The sequence below is a fragment of the Apteryx rowi genome, unplaced genomic scaffold (genome assembly GCF_003343035.1).
Source record: "Apteryx rowi isolate R43461 unplaced genomic scaffold, aptRow1 scaffold_198, whole genome shotgun sequence".
Taxonomy (NCBI): Eukaryota; Metazoa; Chordata; class Aves; order Apterygiformes; family Apterygidae; genus Apteryx; species Apteryx rowi.
The window spans coordinates 546,780-565,880 of record NW_020448285.1 but is presented as its reverse complement, the minus strand read 5'-3'; the positions used below and the strand labels follow the sequence as shown (position 1 = coordinate 565,880).

Here is a 19,101-nt window from a genome sequence, read left to right as displayed (position 1 = left end):
AAGGCAATCATGCATTTGGCAAAAGATTTAGTTGTGGTTGTAGATTATATAAAAATGAGTCATACTGCAAAAGAACAAAACTAAATAAAATACAACAAAACATAACTTTTTGTACAGAAGGCTTACAGCATATTAGTTTCTTATGTATGAAGACAGCTCATTTTTCTTTCAAATAATTATACAATTTATGAAACTCAGTAGTGTTTGACACTTTGACATTCCTCTACAGGGAAGTTATCACTTTCACCTATTTAAAAAAGTTTTATCTTGTAACAAATAGTTAAAATTAAACTAAAACAGCATTATTGATATTTCTTAATTAAGACTCTACACTTTTACATGTAAATATATAGTACAAAATTATACAAATTAAAGAAGGGGGTGTAAATTATTAATAGATCTACTCTTGCTTCATGTAAATATTATTATTACGGACCTCTACAATATCAGTTCTAAAAAGATAAAATCTATTTCTAAGTAGCTAGCAAGGTTGTGCTAATAAAATATGATTCAAAGCTTATAATTCTTGAAGCATCAGACATTGCACTATTACTTGAGCCAGCTGAATCAATATCACTGTGTTTCTTCAACATTCACACTCAAACTAAATTCCCAGCACACCATGGAAAATGAAAGGAATGTGCATTTCTTTAACAACTTAAAAAAAAAAAACAAAAAAAAAACACTGAAACACTGTAGACACAGTCAGAACAAAAACATTCTCTACCTCTAATAGCATTCCCCATTTGTAAAGGCCATAGTTAACATTTAGATTCAACTAACAGTTGGGATCTGACGTTCATGTATTAACATATAGTTGGATCATTCAGAATTCTATCAAATAGGGAAACAGTCTCAGAACTTTAAAACTCTTATTTACAACACTATGAACATTAGAATAATATCAGGTTCTTGAAAAAGCATATAATTCTCCCAAATGTAGGCCTTCGATACAGGAAGGTAACACCTGGCATCTGCAGCATAAAAATGTAAATATCATAATAATATTTTTACTGTGCTACTCTGTTTTTGCCATTTACTCTATATCTTTTTCTTATATTTTAAATCTTTTCACTTTAAAAAATAACATAAGTTTCCTACCATTTCATGGTCCATTTGGCTGATCCTATCCTGTACTCCATTTTCAAGCTACTAAGTGCTCTTATTAACACCTTAATAATAACAGTAATAATAATAACCAAAATGAAATATATGGTGCTGCTTCTCTGAAAGCTGACATTTCACTCCTACAATCAGCAATAAAGACTGTAGCAGCAAATCCTGATCAGAGTAAATTAACTGCAACAGAGGAGCATGTGCAGTCATTAACATTAGCTCTAAAAAAACCCTGAAACAGTAATTGATATAAAAATCAGCATTTTTGAACAGAATTATTTTAAGAAAAGAATATGGTAAATCTAGTGTCACTGAAATTCTTGGCAAATTCTTTTAAGTTCAGCATGCTATGAATATCTCAGGTGTTCTGAACATATTTAAAATAAAAAAATCCTGTGTCACTGAATTTTGTTTCAAATCCTTTAAATTATATTCAATAGCCTCAAGAAATACAGCTCTAAAAATAAATAAATGTTTTTGCTTTGACTGTATCTCTAAAAACTTGTAATCCCAATAAATGGTGATGGGGCCATTCAAAAATATGCAATACACAAAACATATAAGATAGTACAGACAGACGTAGTACTCTTACATTTATCACATACAATCAACATTTCAATCTCTATTATATTTCACAATTTGTTATTCAAGTTAAAGCACCTACATATGGTGATTTTACTTTCACTGTACAGCCTAGGTTATTGGGTTTTAACACTGTAACTTGCCCCATTGGACCGAATCATGCAACCGTCACAGATCAGCGTGTTTTATAAGGCATATTGGAACAAGTTAAAAATCATTTCTTATCCTTTCAAAAGTTGATTTACTTAATGAAGGAGTTCCTGGATGCCTCAGTCTTCTTAAAGTTCATAGGAAATCAGTAGGGTAATTTATTTTAAAGTGTAATTTATTTGGCTTAGGATGGTGCCACGGGAATCGGAAAGGGTTGCAGTCCTCATGTTCAAAGGGAGTCCTTTTCCTTGGGTGGAGGGCAAGATAAGTCAGGCTACATTCAGATCTCCAGGTAGGCAAGGACACCAAGGGTTGACAGCAACAGGGCAAGAAGCGTCGGCGGGACTCCAGTGGCGGCACCTGCACATCGAACAGAGAACACAGCGTTGGTTTTACTTCAGCATCACCCATGGCAAACAACCCTGGATGCAGGCAAGAATTCAGGGTAAGAACGCTTGAAAGCCAGCTGGCATATCTAAACACAGCTTCTACCTGTATGGATAATCTGAAATGGATAAAGAGACTTGCTACAGTACAGTGGAGGACTCGGTCTTTTGTACTGCAAGAGTTGTTTATTCAGCGTGTTTATACAGCCAGCAAGGCCATTCAGAACACATCAGTGTATTTTGATTTGGATGGTCCAACAAGCCAGGAGGTTATACCAGGAGGTAAAAGGTCAAAATAAATATTTAAACATGTGAAAACAAAATTAATGGAGTCTTTGAAATGTGATAAGCAAAGAGTCACCTTTGGAAATGTTAATGTTATTATGATCAGCAATAATCTGAGAGAGGTCAAAGACCCTGGTCCATTTGTTTACCTGCTGGCTTACAAAGTCCAGATGGCTGATTTCTAACAGCTTGGCATGTGCACATTTATGTCTGTTCAAGTCACAAGACTTTCTTAAGCAAATATTTTAAGACAAAAAATATGAATTGACAGCTTACAAACTTTATGTGACTTGCTCTGACAAACAGGTGTAAGAATTGCTATTGTGTTAAAATGACTTGTGTTGTCATGGTCCAGCTCCCTGTAAAGAGGTTTCTATATTACAAAATAACCCAACCAAACTGAGACCAACTGGCAGCTTTGCTGTCCGTCTTGGAGATGAGCCAAAGACTATCTCAAAGGTGCTGGAGAACGGGCTATTCTTTCATCCCAGAGAGGTTCTTCTAGTGGCAGCGTGTAGGTAGGCAGTGTAGGCCATAGCTTATTGTTGCTGCTGCTGAACACAGTTTAAGGATAAAAGTGTTTGTTTGCAATTGGCTGCAACAGTCATGAGGAGCCGCTGGATCCTACCTACCAGAGGGATCTGCAGCAAAAAGTTCTTCTGACTGACAAAAACATCAGACTGAAAAGGCAGCATATGAACAAAACAGTACAGATTCCAGCAGGCAGCCCTATTCTGGCTAACAACAGGGCAACAGTGTGCCAAATTTCAAGCAATCTTTCATAGAATTTAAAACCCCAAAGACCACTCACATTTTCTCATGAGACCTCTTGCAAGGACAAGTAAATTACATCATCCAGCCCAGCATGGCACATGCTTCTAGAAGGACAGGTCTGTAGGTTTTATGTGTGTGCCTGATAAGTTTCTGCATCTTTCAGGATAATGGCCTTGATTCTTCACTTTGTGTCTATCTCAAACCTCCTATTAATAAAGTGCAGTACTAATCAAATGTTAGTATAGCAAGATCCTGAATGTGAAAAAATGCTGTTTTGAAATGAAAATATGTCCAAATAAATATCTGAAAGTTACCTTCAAGAATTTATTTCTTACAGTAGTTCCTACCCACAGTAATAAGGAGAAAGTAAGGAAATTGGATGGAAATGGAACTGACAGATAACAAAATACATTTTTTATAAAGTATGTGGACTAAGTCCAAATCAGGAAACTCCAAAGTTCATCAGCTCAGCAGTTAACTGTGGATATATGAAACTGATAATATTCAGTCATTTGTGGCTCCTGCATAGATAATTGCAGGGTTTTTTTTCTGAAAGGGTTTTCACAGTACGTCTCAATGCACTTTGACTTCCTTCTGAACCCCGTCTTCTCTGATGTACTATACATGTACTATTTGCAATTCCAAGATGAAAGCTTTGCCCCCCAAACAAGTCTTACCCAATAAATGATCACATACAGAGTCTTAATCTTTGCACTAGGTGGAGCTTTTCCATACTGATATATTAATGTATTCACAACTCGTTGCAGCAATTCCTTTGAATTCTATACATATGCAGGTATGTGTAAATGCCATGCATATACTGAAAGCTCTTGAGTTTATTATTTACCCATGAAATATTTAGAGGATTATACCTCCATAAAAGCAAATCTCCCTGGAGGCTAAAACAAGAGGCAGGGCCAAAGTGCACCAGTAGAAATCCTTCTGTGGTTTGCACAAGGTATTAGAATAAGATGTAACATTCAGTCTCCAGTGGGGAAAAGGTGACTCAGACAAGGACTAATAGAATGAAAACTAGCAGAGAGGAAATAAAGGTAAAAACAGCATAGTCTTCCATTGGAGTGGAGGAGGATTGATCAGTCGCAGCCACCGTCCTACCCACCGCCAAGAGACAGTCATCTATTTTTCTACCAACAAATGCATGGCTTAAGTCATAAAATCCAAATGTATGGCTTGGGCCATAAAATATCACAGCTTGCTACAGTGCAAGCAAATGTCTTATCTGGGTGCCTATAGCTGTGGAGTCTGGAAACTGATGTGCGCAAACCAAAACAAATGCTTTTATTTTAACAGAGTTATCCCGTCTGAGGGCTGCACTTGTGTTGGCCTCTTCAGGGAAAATCTGGGCCTCCTTGCAGAGACATTTAACTGAGCTCTGATCTGCACTTCCCCATGTTCATAACACAACCTCGTCTCCTCATTCAGCTTTAAATGGTCCTGCCATTTCAAATGATGACCGCTTTCAGGCAGTTGTTTTGAAAGCCACCTGGGAACACATGTCAAACTAGTGTGCTGCTGCTTCTTTCCTCACAACTGACTTGTTACAGGGCTTTCCAAGTCAGAACTAATTCCTGAATAAAGTGGGAAGAATCAGGTTCCATCTGATATACATAGTACCTGTAAATCACTGGAGAGAGGTTGGTCTAAAGACACCTTTCAGCCAAACCCCCTCTAATGAAGGTGCTAGAGGAGTGTGTGCCCTCCCCAGCTCAAGAATGGAGGGATGTTTTTGAGGTGACCAAATGCCACATTACAGGACATTCCTGCAGTTGTTCATGTGATGCATGTACAGCTTGTCATGTCACAAATTATTTAACAAAAAGAGGGGCAATGCTTGCTGCCCACTTCTGAAGGGACAGGGGAAAGAGCAGACGGCAGTGATTAACAGTGCTGATGGACAAAATGATAGGCTCAAGAGTTCCTCTTCCTGCTTTATGGAACTTTGCTGGTTTACACCAAAAACACATGGATTTTGCAAAAGCAGAATATTGGGACATGTAAAAGTAAACAACGAAGACAGAAGAATCAGAGAGAGAGAAAAAAAAAAAAAAGGCCTGATGCCTGATGTGTTTACGGGGTCCTTCAGCGCTATTAGAGAGGCAGATCCAAAAGACTGTGTGTCCTGACCCATTGCTGAAGCTCTATGCAGACTCCATCAGAGATATATTCAGAAGATAGCATCCAAGATGTGGCCAACTGTTTCCCCTCTTGTTTCAAACACAGAAGGTGGAAACCACTGTTTTTACATGATGCAGGTTTCTCCATCGTCCAGCCAGGGGGAAAGTCCACAGCATCTGCCATGAAGCCAGAATTGCAGGGCTTTTCCCATAGAACTTATTTTCAACTTCAGCCATATTCCTTTTATCCTCCTCCTCTTTCTAGGTCCACCACCCTACTCCTCCTGACTCTGCTTTCCACTAAAATGAAGTCTTTCTATTTTCCACTCTCGCCCTTCTCCCTCATAGTAAACTCAACCTTCAGCTTTCTCTTGCTTCAGACCTCTCAAACTCTTCTCTGCTCCCACTCCCACCCTTTCCCCTACTACTATAAGGTTGCTTTCTGAAGTCAAATTTTTTTCCTAATACCTTTCTGATATCCAAGTACTTATAAAAACCAAGACAAGAGATCCAATCCTTCTTTATCAGCTCAATTCAGCTGTAAAAAGTACATTTCTGTGAATAAAACATTTTTTCCATAGAAAGCAGTATATTCACTGCAATAAAAGATAAAAGTAAGGGAAATATTGGAAGATCATTTGTATTAGTAATTCTAAAGAGAGGAATTTTATGCTTAAGATGAATGTATGTTGATATATGTTCTCATATATAACAACTGCACATTTTGGCAATCATGAAAGTACTGGGATATATTTATCTGTACTTTTTAGTGATTTATGAGACACATGAGTCTTTTTTGTAGTCTTTATCCCCAAATAGCAAAGCAGTGGTTCTTAAAAAATGAACAACAGCCACAGAAAACAAATTCCAGATTTCGTATTTAAGAATATCCACACAAAATGTATTCTACCTTTGTCAGACAGGATAATGCAGCTGGAAAGACAAAACTAAACTCATATTTTGAATGCTTCTAATGTAGGAAAACATGAAAAAAAAGTTTGCTGAATGAACTTGAATAATGAGCAAGTATGAGGAAATTTCTATTTGCTTGTAACTATTCTACAAAGAGAAAGGAATAATAAATCTTCCCCTGAGAAATGCTCTTCTGGCTCCAGTTTTAATAGTCAGCAATTCACCTTGTTCCATACAAGGTTCAGACACTGTTGCAGAGATTCTTGTAATAGCTCTCTATAATGAAGCCAATCCAACTCTTAGACAGCCCATTAACAGAGCATTAGGAGGACAAATGCGCATTAAACAGATCTTCCCTTTTTTTCTTTTTTCTTATTAGATTACTGACCACATGTCAGGAACCATACTTTACTTGAAATACGGATCATCAGAGCATGACAGCCAGTACTCTGCTGTAGCTCATGAATGGAAATTTAATGTAAGTTTTGCCCGGGTACTGACTGCAGGATTTAAGACTGTACAATAGAGTAAGGCAATTGCAATCTGTCAGTTTTAATAATCTTTTAAAAAATAGAAAAGTGCCAGATAAAGACTTAATGAATGTGTACAAATAAACATGGATGCAAATTAAAACAGAAGAAATATAACATTCCTTCTAAGTCTGGCCAGGTACAGGCAGGATATATTCAGCACATAAAGCCTCATTCTTTCCTATTATTATATTGTGTGATCTGTCTCTCAACCAGCATCTCATGTGTCCAGTGTACATACAATTGCAAACTTCAGCCACCAAAATAGAGGCCAAAACCAAATCAGGATCCTGGTCACAGGACCTAATCTCTATTCTAACATGCTATGTGTGGATTTGATAGTTACATTTCTCACTTATTTCAAATAAACAATGAAACGCACAACTTAATTTGTTCTCCCAACAGTCCCAAGCAAAAGCAGTTGTAAAATTTTAGTTGTGTTCTCTCTATATTCCCATGAAGGCCTTACTACTGTCTGCTTTGGAGTTCCTGTGGTCAGCATTTTAAGCCTAGGACTAAACTATCTACAGTAGCATATACCCAGAATGTAGTTTAAAATAATACAGTTTGTATGTGGTGCATATGGTTAACCTAACTTTTCTTTCCTACCTTCTGGTTTATGCAGCCTTTAGTGATAACTCGCTCACAAATGGTTTTGATATTTGATACTGAGTAAATGAAGGGAACAACTTCTGAACAGGTTTTACTTCAGCAAGATCATTATATATCACAGGAATTCCTGGTAAAGTCCCACTAATCCATGGCTTTCTATTTGTATGTTAAATTTGGTGTACATCTCAATCACATAAAGTCTAGGATGAAATCTTTTATATGTCTGAATGGAGATCCCAGCTTTTACTAACATCTTGAACACTATTCAACACTTTTCCAATTATATATAAAATTAATGAAATGAATGTAATGCCTAAATGAAATGGGCATTAAAACATTTCAGACTTACATATTTCCCAAGATGCTGTAATGATTTGTTATTAAAAATGTCATTATTTTCTTTAAATGATACTTATCTTTAAAACATGACATTTTCCTCCTTTTCACATCAGTATTCCTTTTATACCAGATTGTAACAGAATCTAGAGGAATCTATACCAGATTGTAACAGAATCTGATCTGTGAACCGGGAAATTAGTTATTGGTCGGTCATCTATGAAATTGTCATATGTAACAATTTTTTTTCTCAGTGGGAAAATATTTGTCCTGCCAGCATACGCAAACATCTAGCTATTCTTCAGCTAATCATAAGCTGATCCTGTTGTGGCAAAACTCTTTCTCTGTCGTTGCTGTCAGCAAAGGTTGTTCAAGAATTAATATGTATTAAATGACATCAATTTTCTTAGTTTTCAGGAACTGAAAATTTAGGGGAGTGTCTACATGACTGTTCTAGTTTGAGAAGCACTACATTTTTAAAGTGAATATCTCAGCTGTTCCATTTACTGTGATTTGTTTTGTGTTGTGGAGCTCTCTTAGATACACTGCTCAGGACCAGACTAGAGTTAGTCCATAGTAAATCCTGGCATGTACATGTGGAGTCTCCATTCTTGGAGATATTCAAAAGCCGGCTGGACATGGTCCTGGACAACGTGCTCTAGATGACCCTGCTTGAGCAGGGGGGTTGGACTAGACGATCTCCAGAGGTTCCTGTCAACCTCAACTGTTCTGTGGTTCTGTGATACAGGGTGGAGTTGTAGCCTGAGCGCCAACTTCCTCTCTACAGATACACTCCTGTTGTGCTGTACAAATCGTTCAGGTAGATGCAGACTGACCATGTGAATAGATAGAGTAGCAACAATTCAGTTTTCATGACACAAGTTATCATACATTTGGTAAGAGAGTGAGTAAGAAAAAGAAAGATCTTACCAGAACTGGTATTTTATATGATTCATAACTAAGGCAAGACTGTAACAGAGCAAAGTTTTCTTACTCTGCTAGTTAAGAAATGAGTGTGCCTTTGTGTTTGTTTTGAAAAATGGATTATATTTTTTTGAAAGAATGGTCAAGTCTTATCCATTTTCATGTAAATAATATTCTCCTTTTTGTGCTAGCCCACAGCCCAAGATTGATCTTATATCAGGGCTGTCTGTTTTTATATTTCTCCTTTTTACTTTAAGAAAGATAAGCTCAAAACCTTCTCATATTCTATTTCTCCTTGCTTCTAACTAAGCAGTTCCACTTTTGTGGAAAAAAATTGAGCTAACTGAAATTAAAAGGATTTTTGGCTGCTCAGAACCTCTGAAGACTGTTAATTAGTTTCTTTAGCACCAACTAGTCTGCATCAATATCCGTTTTCTGAATGTTTTCATATTTTCCTATTTACCCAGGTAGAACAGAGAAGTGGGGGGGGGGGGAATATAATGTCTTAGGTTAAACTAAACTACATAAGTTTGTGGGTTTGTAGTTCCGTGAACTGACTTCAGAATAGAAATTCCACTTGTCCCAGGTGGAAATAATGTCTCCATAAAAGACTGCTGCAAAAGAAATGGGAAATATGGGCAGACAGTTTAAATTCTGCTATCCTTATTCATGGTAAATGGAAAATAACTGAAGTAATCAAAATATGCTTATGTTGTATCACTGGCATTAATGCTAAGTCCTGGATCCAACTTTTCCTTGTCTAGGAATTCCCTTGTTTACTAATGAGGAAATGTTCCTCTTGCCTATGCCACAAACCTTTCAAGAAAGGATCTATGGACTAATTCACAGCTTTGTGAATTACTGTTTTGTAGCACAGTAGATGTATATGGTAGCAATAGTGCTGTCTGCATATTTGCCCATGTTTTGTGCCATGTTAATGTTTCCTGTGTAGCCGTGGAACAGTTTTCAAACTATTTAAAAAAAAAAGAGAGAGAGAGCATTAAAAACATGTTTCAAGGGCTGCTGATGGTCTGGGTGGTTTGTTCACCCCACTATGCTAATCTTTTTCCTCCTACTTGAAAAGCCACATGCCAGAACCAAGTAAACTTTTTATTTTGTTTTGGCAGTGGCACCTGGCTTGCTGGCGGTGTCTGCTGGCACCTGCATGTGCTTCTTTTCTATTGACTCTGCCCCTGCTGCCAAAATGAAAAGATACCTTGGACTCCAAAGAAAATGAGATAATTTTCAACAGGCAGACTATTCCTTAACTGCCAATAAATGTAAATTATCTCTCAGCTGCCTCTTCACCTTCACATGTATTAATGTTCATTATAGATTCTTTCTGCATGGAGAGTTAAGTAGAAACCCACAGGTAAAAATTTTTATATGTACTTTTTTAAAGTAGATACCCAACATGTAATAGCAAGAACACACTGTGGAGGTTTTTCTGTGACTAATGAACCCATGCAAAAATCTTATTTGTACTTCATACACACTTTGTGAGCTTCAGAATAGTTATGGCCTAGGTCAGATATGATCTGAAGGCTTGTCGTATCTCTCAGCCTCTGCTCTGTCTCCCCAGTTGTGAGCAATCACTCCTGACAAACTGGCTCACAAGAAGCACTAGGAGTACTGCCAGACCAAGTAAGGCTGAATCACGGGTTCAGCTAGGAAGAGGTGTTCACTGCTGGAAACTGCCTGCTGGAACAGCAGAAACATTGAATGAGTTTTACTTTAGGCCAATTTTAGTAGTTTCTCCATATAAAAAGGCTTATCTGTGATTATGCTGATTATCTAGTGTGGCAAAACACTTGGCTGTAAATGTTCCACACATGAATGTATTCTGCATTGCCTCATAAGTTATGGTTGGTGATTGTTCAGAGAAAGCTGGTCCTCCTCTGAGACAATCACTGAGAGGTTTTTCATCAAGAAGGGCTAATTTTTCAGGAAAAAAAAAGGAGGCCAGGAGAGAAAGTTTTTGCTCTAATCCTGAAAAGAAGAAAAGGGATAGATCTTGTTTGGCCAGCTGGCAGGTCTGGGGATTACTGGATCCTTCTTCCTGGGAATTAAGGATCCTGCTTCTTCTTTTCAGGAAAATAGGGATTTGTGAACATTTTTGCAAATAAATACATCCCAAGCGTATACCAGATGTATCACTCCTCACTTTGCAAATAAGCTGTATTTTAACCAGCCATGTGGTATAATGGGTGAACAGTGCAAACAATTCAGGTGCACAGTGTAGGTGAATTGATAGCAAAAGTATTACAATTTTAGAATTTCTGTGATTCTGGAAGCAGAAGTGGCATGTCTAAATACTGAGGTACATTAAAAGCTTGTCTTAAAAGTCTTTATCTTTCAGCCTGGAAGCCCCACTCGCACATCCCAAAATGAAGAATGATAACCTCAGCATCTACAACAGCAGAAATGCCCAGTCTCAACAGGCTGGAGCACAGCGCTCATGGCTGGGAGAGGCCACCGTCTCTACCCAGCATGTGAGCAGGCTTACATAGTCTGTACAGTGCAGCGCAGGTCTAACGCTCATGAAACTGTTCATGCTACACAGTTTTCACGTAGAGGTAAGTCAAATTATTGCACAGCCCTTGAGAAATAAAAAGGTTGAGGAAGATAGTACAACATCTCTCCTGGACCCTTTAGGAATAGCCCCAGAGTGGGCTGTGAGGCGGAGCAGGATATGGGTGGTGGATGAAGGGCTCCCAAATCCCCACTAAACTCAGTGGCCCAAGGCTCCCAGGTCTTCCAAGAGAAGGGAACTCCAGAATAGAAGTGCTCTGCTGGAGCAAGGAAAGGATAAGTGGAAAGGACCAATAGGCAGCCCAAAACCCAGCTGGTTTCCATGTATTGTGCTATTACTCTTGGGAAGTATCTCTATTAAAAAGTCACATGATGTAACAACATCAAGTACAGATGACACTAGACATTAAGATTTACACAAACCACAAGATTAATGTCTCTTCAGTTGAAACTTCAGGGATAAATTTAGTCTCCAAAATGACAAAAGTTCTCAGGTCAAACAAATTTTCATACTTCTGAAGAAGAAATTTTTAAATTGATCTTTTGTTAGAATTTTTTTCCTGATAAATTTTTTACTTCAGCCACTCTATAGTTAAAAGCCACAAACACTAAACTTGACAATCTCAAACATTCACATTAGCTTAGATGAAAGATACTTCTGACATTTTCTACTTAGACAGAATTAATATTCTTCCCTCCATTCCCCACTGGCTTAATATAACTGTGTTCAACAGGCATAGAATATAATAACAAGCTTTAGAATATGGTAGACAGTTAAAGTAAAATACATAGGTATTAATATTAAAAGGCAAGAATGTTTTCAGGGTATCAGACAAATGAGTTCGTCTTTTAAAGTCCTTTAAGTATTCTGAAAAGGGCCTGGAGCATTTTAGGATGTAATAAGATGTACTGTTTAAAACATTTATGGAAGGAAGGCAAAAATTCACAAGTATTTCCCATATTGTCACTGACACTCAGTATTTTACAAATACGTCTTATGTGACAAGCAAATATATGATTGTATCTACTCTTAGTATCTGTAGTAACAAATGCATCTATTTACACATTACTACAAGCCGCCAGATAATCACAATACATTCTATGGCTTTAATTAAACATTTACCATTTCATGTTCCAGCAGTAAATCTGGAGTTCAGAAGTTTTACAGTTCACAGGAGCACAAAATGCTTGGTTGAAATCTACCTCTGGGGGTCATCTGGTCTGACCTCCCACTTGCACCAGGACTAGCGCCAACACTAGATCATGTCAGCCACAACTCTGTCTAGCTGAGTCTCAAAAATCTCCAAGGATCGGAACTGCACAGCCTCTCTTGGCAACCTGTTGCAGTGCTGCACTACCTTCTCGGTGAAGTTTTTCCTAATGTCCAGCCTGAATCTCCCAAGTTGCAATTTGTGGCCACTGCTCCCTATTAAGTTATCCACCATTACCAAGAATTTGGTTCCCTCACCTTTGTAACTGCCCTTTAAGCAGGTATATGCTTCTGTTAGATTGCCCCTCTCCATCAAACTAAAAAACTTTTGCATTTATTAAAGGAGCTAGACTCTGTGATACTTCCTTAATACTAAACTAAGGAGCTGTGCACCCTCCTAACTACCAAAGAGGGTTCTTGAAGGCATTTGGACTTTGTCGCTGAAGTCACTGGAAAAAAGGATCATTACTGCCTTTTGTCAGAAAATCACTGGATATTGTTCTGTTAAGAGAGAGAGGCTTCATCTAAAGGTACTTTACAGCAGAAGTCTAACCTAGGACTTCCGAATCACTCTCCTCATTGACTGAGTAGGAAAGTAGTCTGGCTAGGTTAAGTGCGCAAAATTGAGAGGTATGAGTATGCCACCACTCCAAGGCACCCACAAAAGGTAAAATAAATTCTACACTTTAACATACCACAAGAATTTGAATAATGAAGTTGCACTGCTTGGTACTGAAAATTAAAACACATAAGAATTGTCATGACTAGAAAGTATTCCCTTTTTCATTCCTTCACCCTTGTGATCATGTCTGCAATCCTGTCTGGCTTATTAAGAGGAAAAAATTAATGAGATGAGTCTTCCAAAGATTACTTTAAATCACTCTAAACACTAGTTGGCTAGCTTTCATTTTTCAAAGCAATTAAAAATACTGTATAAATGTAATTCAATAGTTAAATGTCCTACCAAGAGGTGAAAGCAGAATTTGTATTTGTAATAAATTAAATCATTACGCATTAAAGAAATTACAATATTAAAGTGAAATATTAATCTTGGCATTCACTCTATAAGCTATATGATTTTTTTCTGTGATATTCTTTTTGCTATGTTGTTACATTTAGGCAAAAGAAAGTTAATGTAAATAATGATCTTTCAGATTTTTTCCACTTTCTTCTAATGATATGGCTAAATGAATATAAACTATCCAGTATTTTGTTTCATAAAATGAAAGGAGTATAGTGTTCCTGTGCTGGTCTAATAAAAAAATAAAAACATGATTTTTTAAAATATTTATTTATTTTCAATCTCAATAACTGGATAAATTAATGGAGAAGAATAAACCAGCCAAATCTGATTTGAATGCCAAATCTTTAATTCATTGATGGTCCTATTGAAACAGTGGCAATCAAAAGCTTGCTGGACTTTTTAATAAAATAATTTCTAGCTGCACATTGAAACACACTTTATTTTTCTTCTTCACCTTACACATTTTAAAAGTCAGTCATTGTCTGGTGGATAATATCCAAACTGCTGAAAACAGTAAAGAAAATACATTAAGATTTCACAAGAAGAACCAATCTTTCACTCATCAACTAAATATTACTCAAGCATTTTATAGTACATGTTCCTAAATTTGGGAATATGGGATCAGCTTTAGTGAGTCAGACCAAAGGCCTATCTAACTCAGGACACGACTCCAACAGTAGTCAATAATGGTGGAAAGGAAAATAAAATTTATGGCATGCAGAATATGACTTTCCCCTTTTAAACTTTCCCATTTCTGTCAATCAGCAGCTCCTGAGTCAAAGACTGAATGTAAGGCATTGTTTTAAATAAAAATTGATAAACCAATCTCCATTTATAACTGTAGCCTGCACAACATCCTGTCACAGGAAGTTCCATAATTTAATTTTGTGCCATGTAAAAGAGTATTACTTTGATTGTTTTCAATCTGCTGCTGCTCATTTCATTGAGTACCTTCATTCTCATACTGTGAAAAAAAGTGAATGACCTTTTCCCACTCATGTCTTCCTTACCATTCATGATTACCTTACTATTCTAGCTGAAGGCTCCTTGCCTCTCTAGCGCTCCTCATCCTGAATTCACTCCATAGCACTAATACACTTACTGACTTTATACTTTTTAGTTCTTCTATACACTTTCTGTGGTCTAACAGCAATTCCAAGAATATTTCTTTTTCTGTGAAAGTCACATCTTCCTGTAACATTCTCACAAGCTTAGGGATAGCGAGCAAAATCTCCAACGTAGCAAGTTAAAACATGTAACAAGGCGTAAGAAGTTGCCATAGATTTCTTTTTCGCTGATCTTTAAAGGCATTACAGAGTTCTCATGAATTCATGCAATAGCCCTCAGTGGGGATTTTGCTGGCAATTCCCAAGCTCGCAGACAGGCATGTAGCAACTGAGACTGAACATGAAAAGCCAAGCACAGGAGGAAGGTGGAAGGTGCTTCACAAGACAGCGGTCATTTTTCTGCTTTCCAATGTATGGAAACTAAAGATTCCTGTCCTGTTAGTATTACTGTGATAATGAATAAACTATACTGCTCTTGTTTTGTATGATATTGTTTTCCTAAAGCTCTGTTGTGTTATAAATGCATGTACACATACACACTTGTCTGATTTCTAGCTATACAGATGTCATTACACAGGTTAGTTATGAGCATTGTGGCTAGCAATGAAATTGTGTTGCATTCACACCTTCTCACACAAGCTCTTCCATATAAATAAAGACAAACGACAAAATAAACAGCATCAAGAATATCTTAGGATAATGCGGACTAAATAGCATAACTAGATAAGAAAATGTTTCCACAGTCCTTCCTGCTATTGAATTTGAATACAAGAAAAAGAGATATATAAGAAATTGAAATTAACAAAAATTATGTCAAACCTTAGCAGTCAAAGTAAGGTCTGGAACTAAACAGTACCAATAAATTGAACTTGGATGAAATCAAATGTCATAATGAAGGGAAAGCAAGAGAAATATTGGAGAACTGGAAATGTTGTTTTAGGTAAATTTATGTATCCAGGTTAGAGGTTATTCTGAATATTTCCTACTTCATTTTCAAGCCATGTGACAACAGCCAAATGCATTGTTAAAATTATATTCTCATACAGGAGAGCCCTTTTGGAAGGATATTTTTAGTTTCATAGAACATTTTTGCTACATTCTTGTCACAATTGCGTAATAAGTTCCAAGTCCAGTATTTTGGACTTCATATGATACACAGCCAGTTAAATATCTGCTTTCATAATCATTCTTTATGATTTTACCTGTTTTCTCCTCTTACTTTTCTTAATACCACAACCATCTTTGCAACAGATGGACATTTTGGAATTATGATGAAAAGACTTTGACTATACCACATTAAAAGTGAATGATCACCTGATTTACTTGATACTAATACGTGCAATAAATATTAATGTCCTCTTTAAAATAACAATAAAAAGAAATGAAAAGATAAAATAATTAAAATGTTGGGATGTTGGTTGCTAAAGGACAAAAACATACACATTTTGCTTTGAAAAAGCTATTTACTTCAAAGTCAGTATTTTTTCAGGATTCTAAAACATGCCTCTGGCAAATGAAATACATATATATGTAAGCAGTGAATGCGGAGAAGCTGTAATTTTGTTTTCTTGCTAAAAGCATACACAGTATATGAATTATTCTTTGTCCATATCATTATTAAAGTGGGACACTAACATGATTTCATACTTGAAGGTTCATGGTATCTTCATTTTTTCACAATATTTTCACAAATCAGAATTTCTCCTCCTCCCTCATGGATGAAATTTTAAAATTTGAGAGCTTGAAGCTCTGTTTCCTTGCTCTGGCATAAATTAACTCCACTGAGGCCAGTGCAGTCACCCAAGCGAGGTGCGAAAAGAACTAAGCACCATATGTTTTTAGTTTGTACTGATTGCAGAATTGCTTTGATTACATTAATGTTAGCATTATGACAAAGCATGCAGTCAGGAAAGCATGCAAGAGACAGAAAAATTCTAAGCTTTTAATATATTTAAAAGAAAGCAGATAAGCCTACTATTAGCCCTTGAAACTCACTCCATTGGTTAAACAAGTAGTTCCAACCTTCAGCTGGTTGTGATATCTCAAGACTGAATTTTAAATTGTGTAGCTCATGAATTTATTATAATGGCCTTAAAAAATGTCCCTAAATCCCCAACTATACAACAGGCATTGGTAAATAAAAGGCAACAGTTTATGACTATCTTTTACACTGATTTTACCAATATGCTGAAATGCAGCTCAGCATATATGCAGTGAATGATTTTATGATAAGCGCTTACGTTTCAGGATACACACTAAAAAGAAAAGCATGTGTGAATGGCTGTGTTTGGCAAACTTTGTTTATATCATACTTAACTAAAACTGTATTCAGTAGGAATCTGACTGGTTATATGAGAGAAAAGTTGCTTCTGAATGTTTACCTCCCACTTCAGCCTATGACCGGGCTTTCTGGGGGAACAAGGAGGAGAAAAACATAAAAGAAAGTTTGTGCCTTAGACAAAGGGTGGAACTAGAAATAATATATGTTTCTAGTTTCTTTTGTATTTGACTTTCAAATATAACCTATGCTACTTAAAATGTGTTGTATTTTTAATACCAAAATTGCAGACGTCAGGGCCAGTTAGGGTTCCTGAACTAGATATTCTTGTGCCCAAACCACTGAAAGACCTAGTTTAGCAAGTGCTTAGAAGTGCTCAGAGCACATCTGTGGCATGCTGACAACACTGTAGCCTAGCACACCATAGCAGCCACCAAAACCAGGGAAATGATTTTGGTTTGCAAAGGGTGCAATTCAGATGCCTGAAATATAGGCCAAAAGATGCCTTCCGGTGTCCTGCCTGGCCTCCAGTTGCTGATCCAGAAGACCTCAGGTCTCCTGTAGATCCTGTCAGGCCTGCCAGCATTGTTTTGATGTCCCTGGTGCTCTAGGGCATCTCAAATACTACAAGAAGCATGAGTTTTAGCATCTGAATTACACCCTAGATCACAATTGATTATAATGGAAGGGTATACACCTAATTCACAGGTGCATTATGTATATTACCTTGGATTTGAATTCAACCCACAGATACCCCAATCAATAGTAGGAAAATACCAGTCTGGAAGACACATGCAATTTCTAGACATTCCTCTCTCTTCAGTGCATTCTTCCAGTTGGCTTAGGATTTAGCAGTTCCTGGTCAGCATGCAGGCTATTTTGAATCCCTGTCCTAGATATTCCCCATACATTTATACAGGGAATTCTTGTTTTTTTGTGAATTCGGGAATCAGATGCCTAAAGGTCAAATAAGGCAATAGTCCTCTCTGAATTTGATAAGATACTCTATGTTTTCCCCTACCTATTGCTTACATCTCTCTGTATATATATTAGAAGTCCCATTCTGGCCAGCTGACAACCAAAACTTACATTTCTGGGAAACTAGGTCTTCCCTTCTTTGAAAGTTTCCAAGAAAAATCATCATTGCTTAAAAGCTTCTCATTACTCTGTCATATAACTCTCAACCACTCTTTTTGGGCAATTAATCTAAGCCCTCTTGTACTACTGGAAAATTTCCTGAAGAATAAAAATTAGCAGGCACAATTTGCCACGTGTTGGTTTAAAACTGCACTTCATTCTGCTCTTTGGAAAAGATTGTTTGAGCCTAGCAACAGCCTGAAATGTTTGCCCAGTAGTCTGCATAGTGTGTATTCCAAAGAGACTGCCCTGTCTTTTGTTTCCTTTTCAGTCTCCTCTCTTAAGCTGACTCCAGGCCATGCAGCCTTCATCTAGGCCCCCAATAGGCCGTGCTGCCTCCCTATCTGCAGTATGGTAGAAGTCATGCTGAAAACTTGTCTGCAGTGTGGAGCAATACAAAACTCAACAAACTAGCATTGACCAAGTTGGTATCAAGTCCTCAGTGCAGTGTAGAGAAGGTAGCTCTGTACAGATCAGCTAGGGGCAGGCCTTATTAGCTTGTCCTCAACATTATGGTGATGTGACAGTTCTGCTTCCATTCTGAGAAGTGATCTACCCAAGGCTGCTACCTAAGGGGTCTTTGCACCACACTGGTGATAGATGATGATATACGACTGATACAAAGATGACCTAAGACATGTCCTAAAGACAGGAGTTGCTTCAACTATTTTGCAAGTCATAAAATGTGTTAAAAGTGATTCCTCCAAAGTATGATGATACAATGCAATGTATTACACCTTTTGTAAAGCGGTTCACTTAGTACCCCAAGATATCCTCATAAAAAATGGTACACACATTCAACAGAGCATATGCTAAACCGATTAAAAATTCAATCACTGGCACATTTCATTTTTCACATTTCAAAACACAGTTACTGAAGAATGATCATCAAATTTGTAGCGTAATTCTGCAGGGATGCTATTAGACCCAACACTATTAAATCATCTTCATCAGTGACTTAGAAGTAAACAACTAAGAAAATGTGCACATGAACCAAAATGACAAAGTAGTAAAGAAGGATGAGGAGAATACATTCATACAGAAACCCAGGTAGCCTGGGAACTTAAACTCATTCAAACCAACTTTGTTTTATCATAGACAAAGGCAAAAT

At 37.1% G+C, this 19,101-nt stretch overlaps 1 protein-coding gene across 1 annotated transcript in view; it reads right to left on the bottom strand.

Moving 5' to 3' along the window:
* Positions 1–1,518: 1,518 nt before the first annotated feature.
* CNTN1 (contactin 1) overlaps positions 1,519–19,101 on the bottom strand; it is an 85,856-nt gene continuing 68,273 nt past the window's right edge. The window contains exon 23 of the mRNA XM_026062998.1: positions 1,519–2,208. Within this exon, the coding sequence (XP_025918783.1) occupies positions 2,129–2,208 (80 nt within the window). The 3' untranslated portion in view covers positions 1,519–2,128. The remainder of the gene's footprint in view (positions 2,209–19,101) is intronic.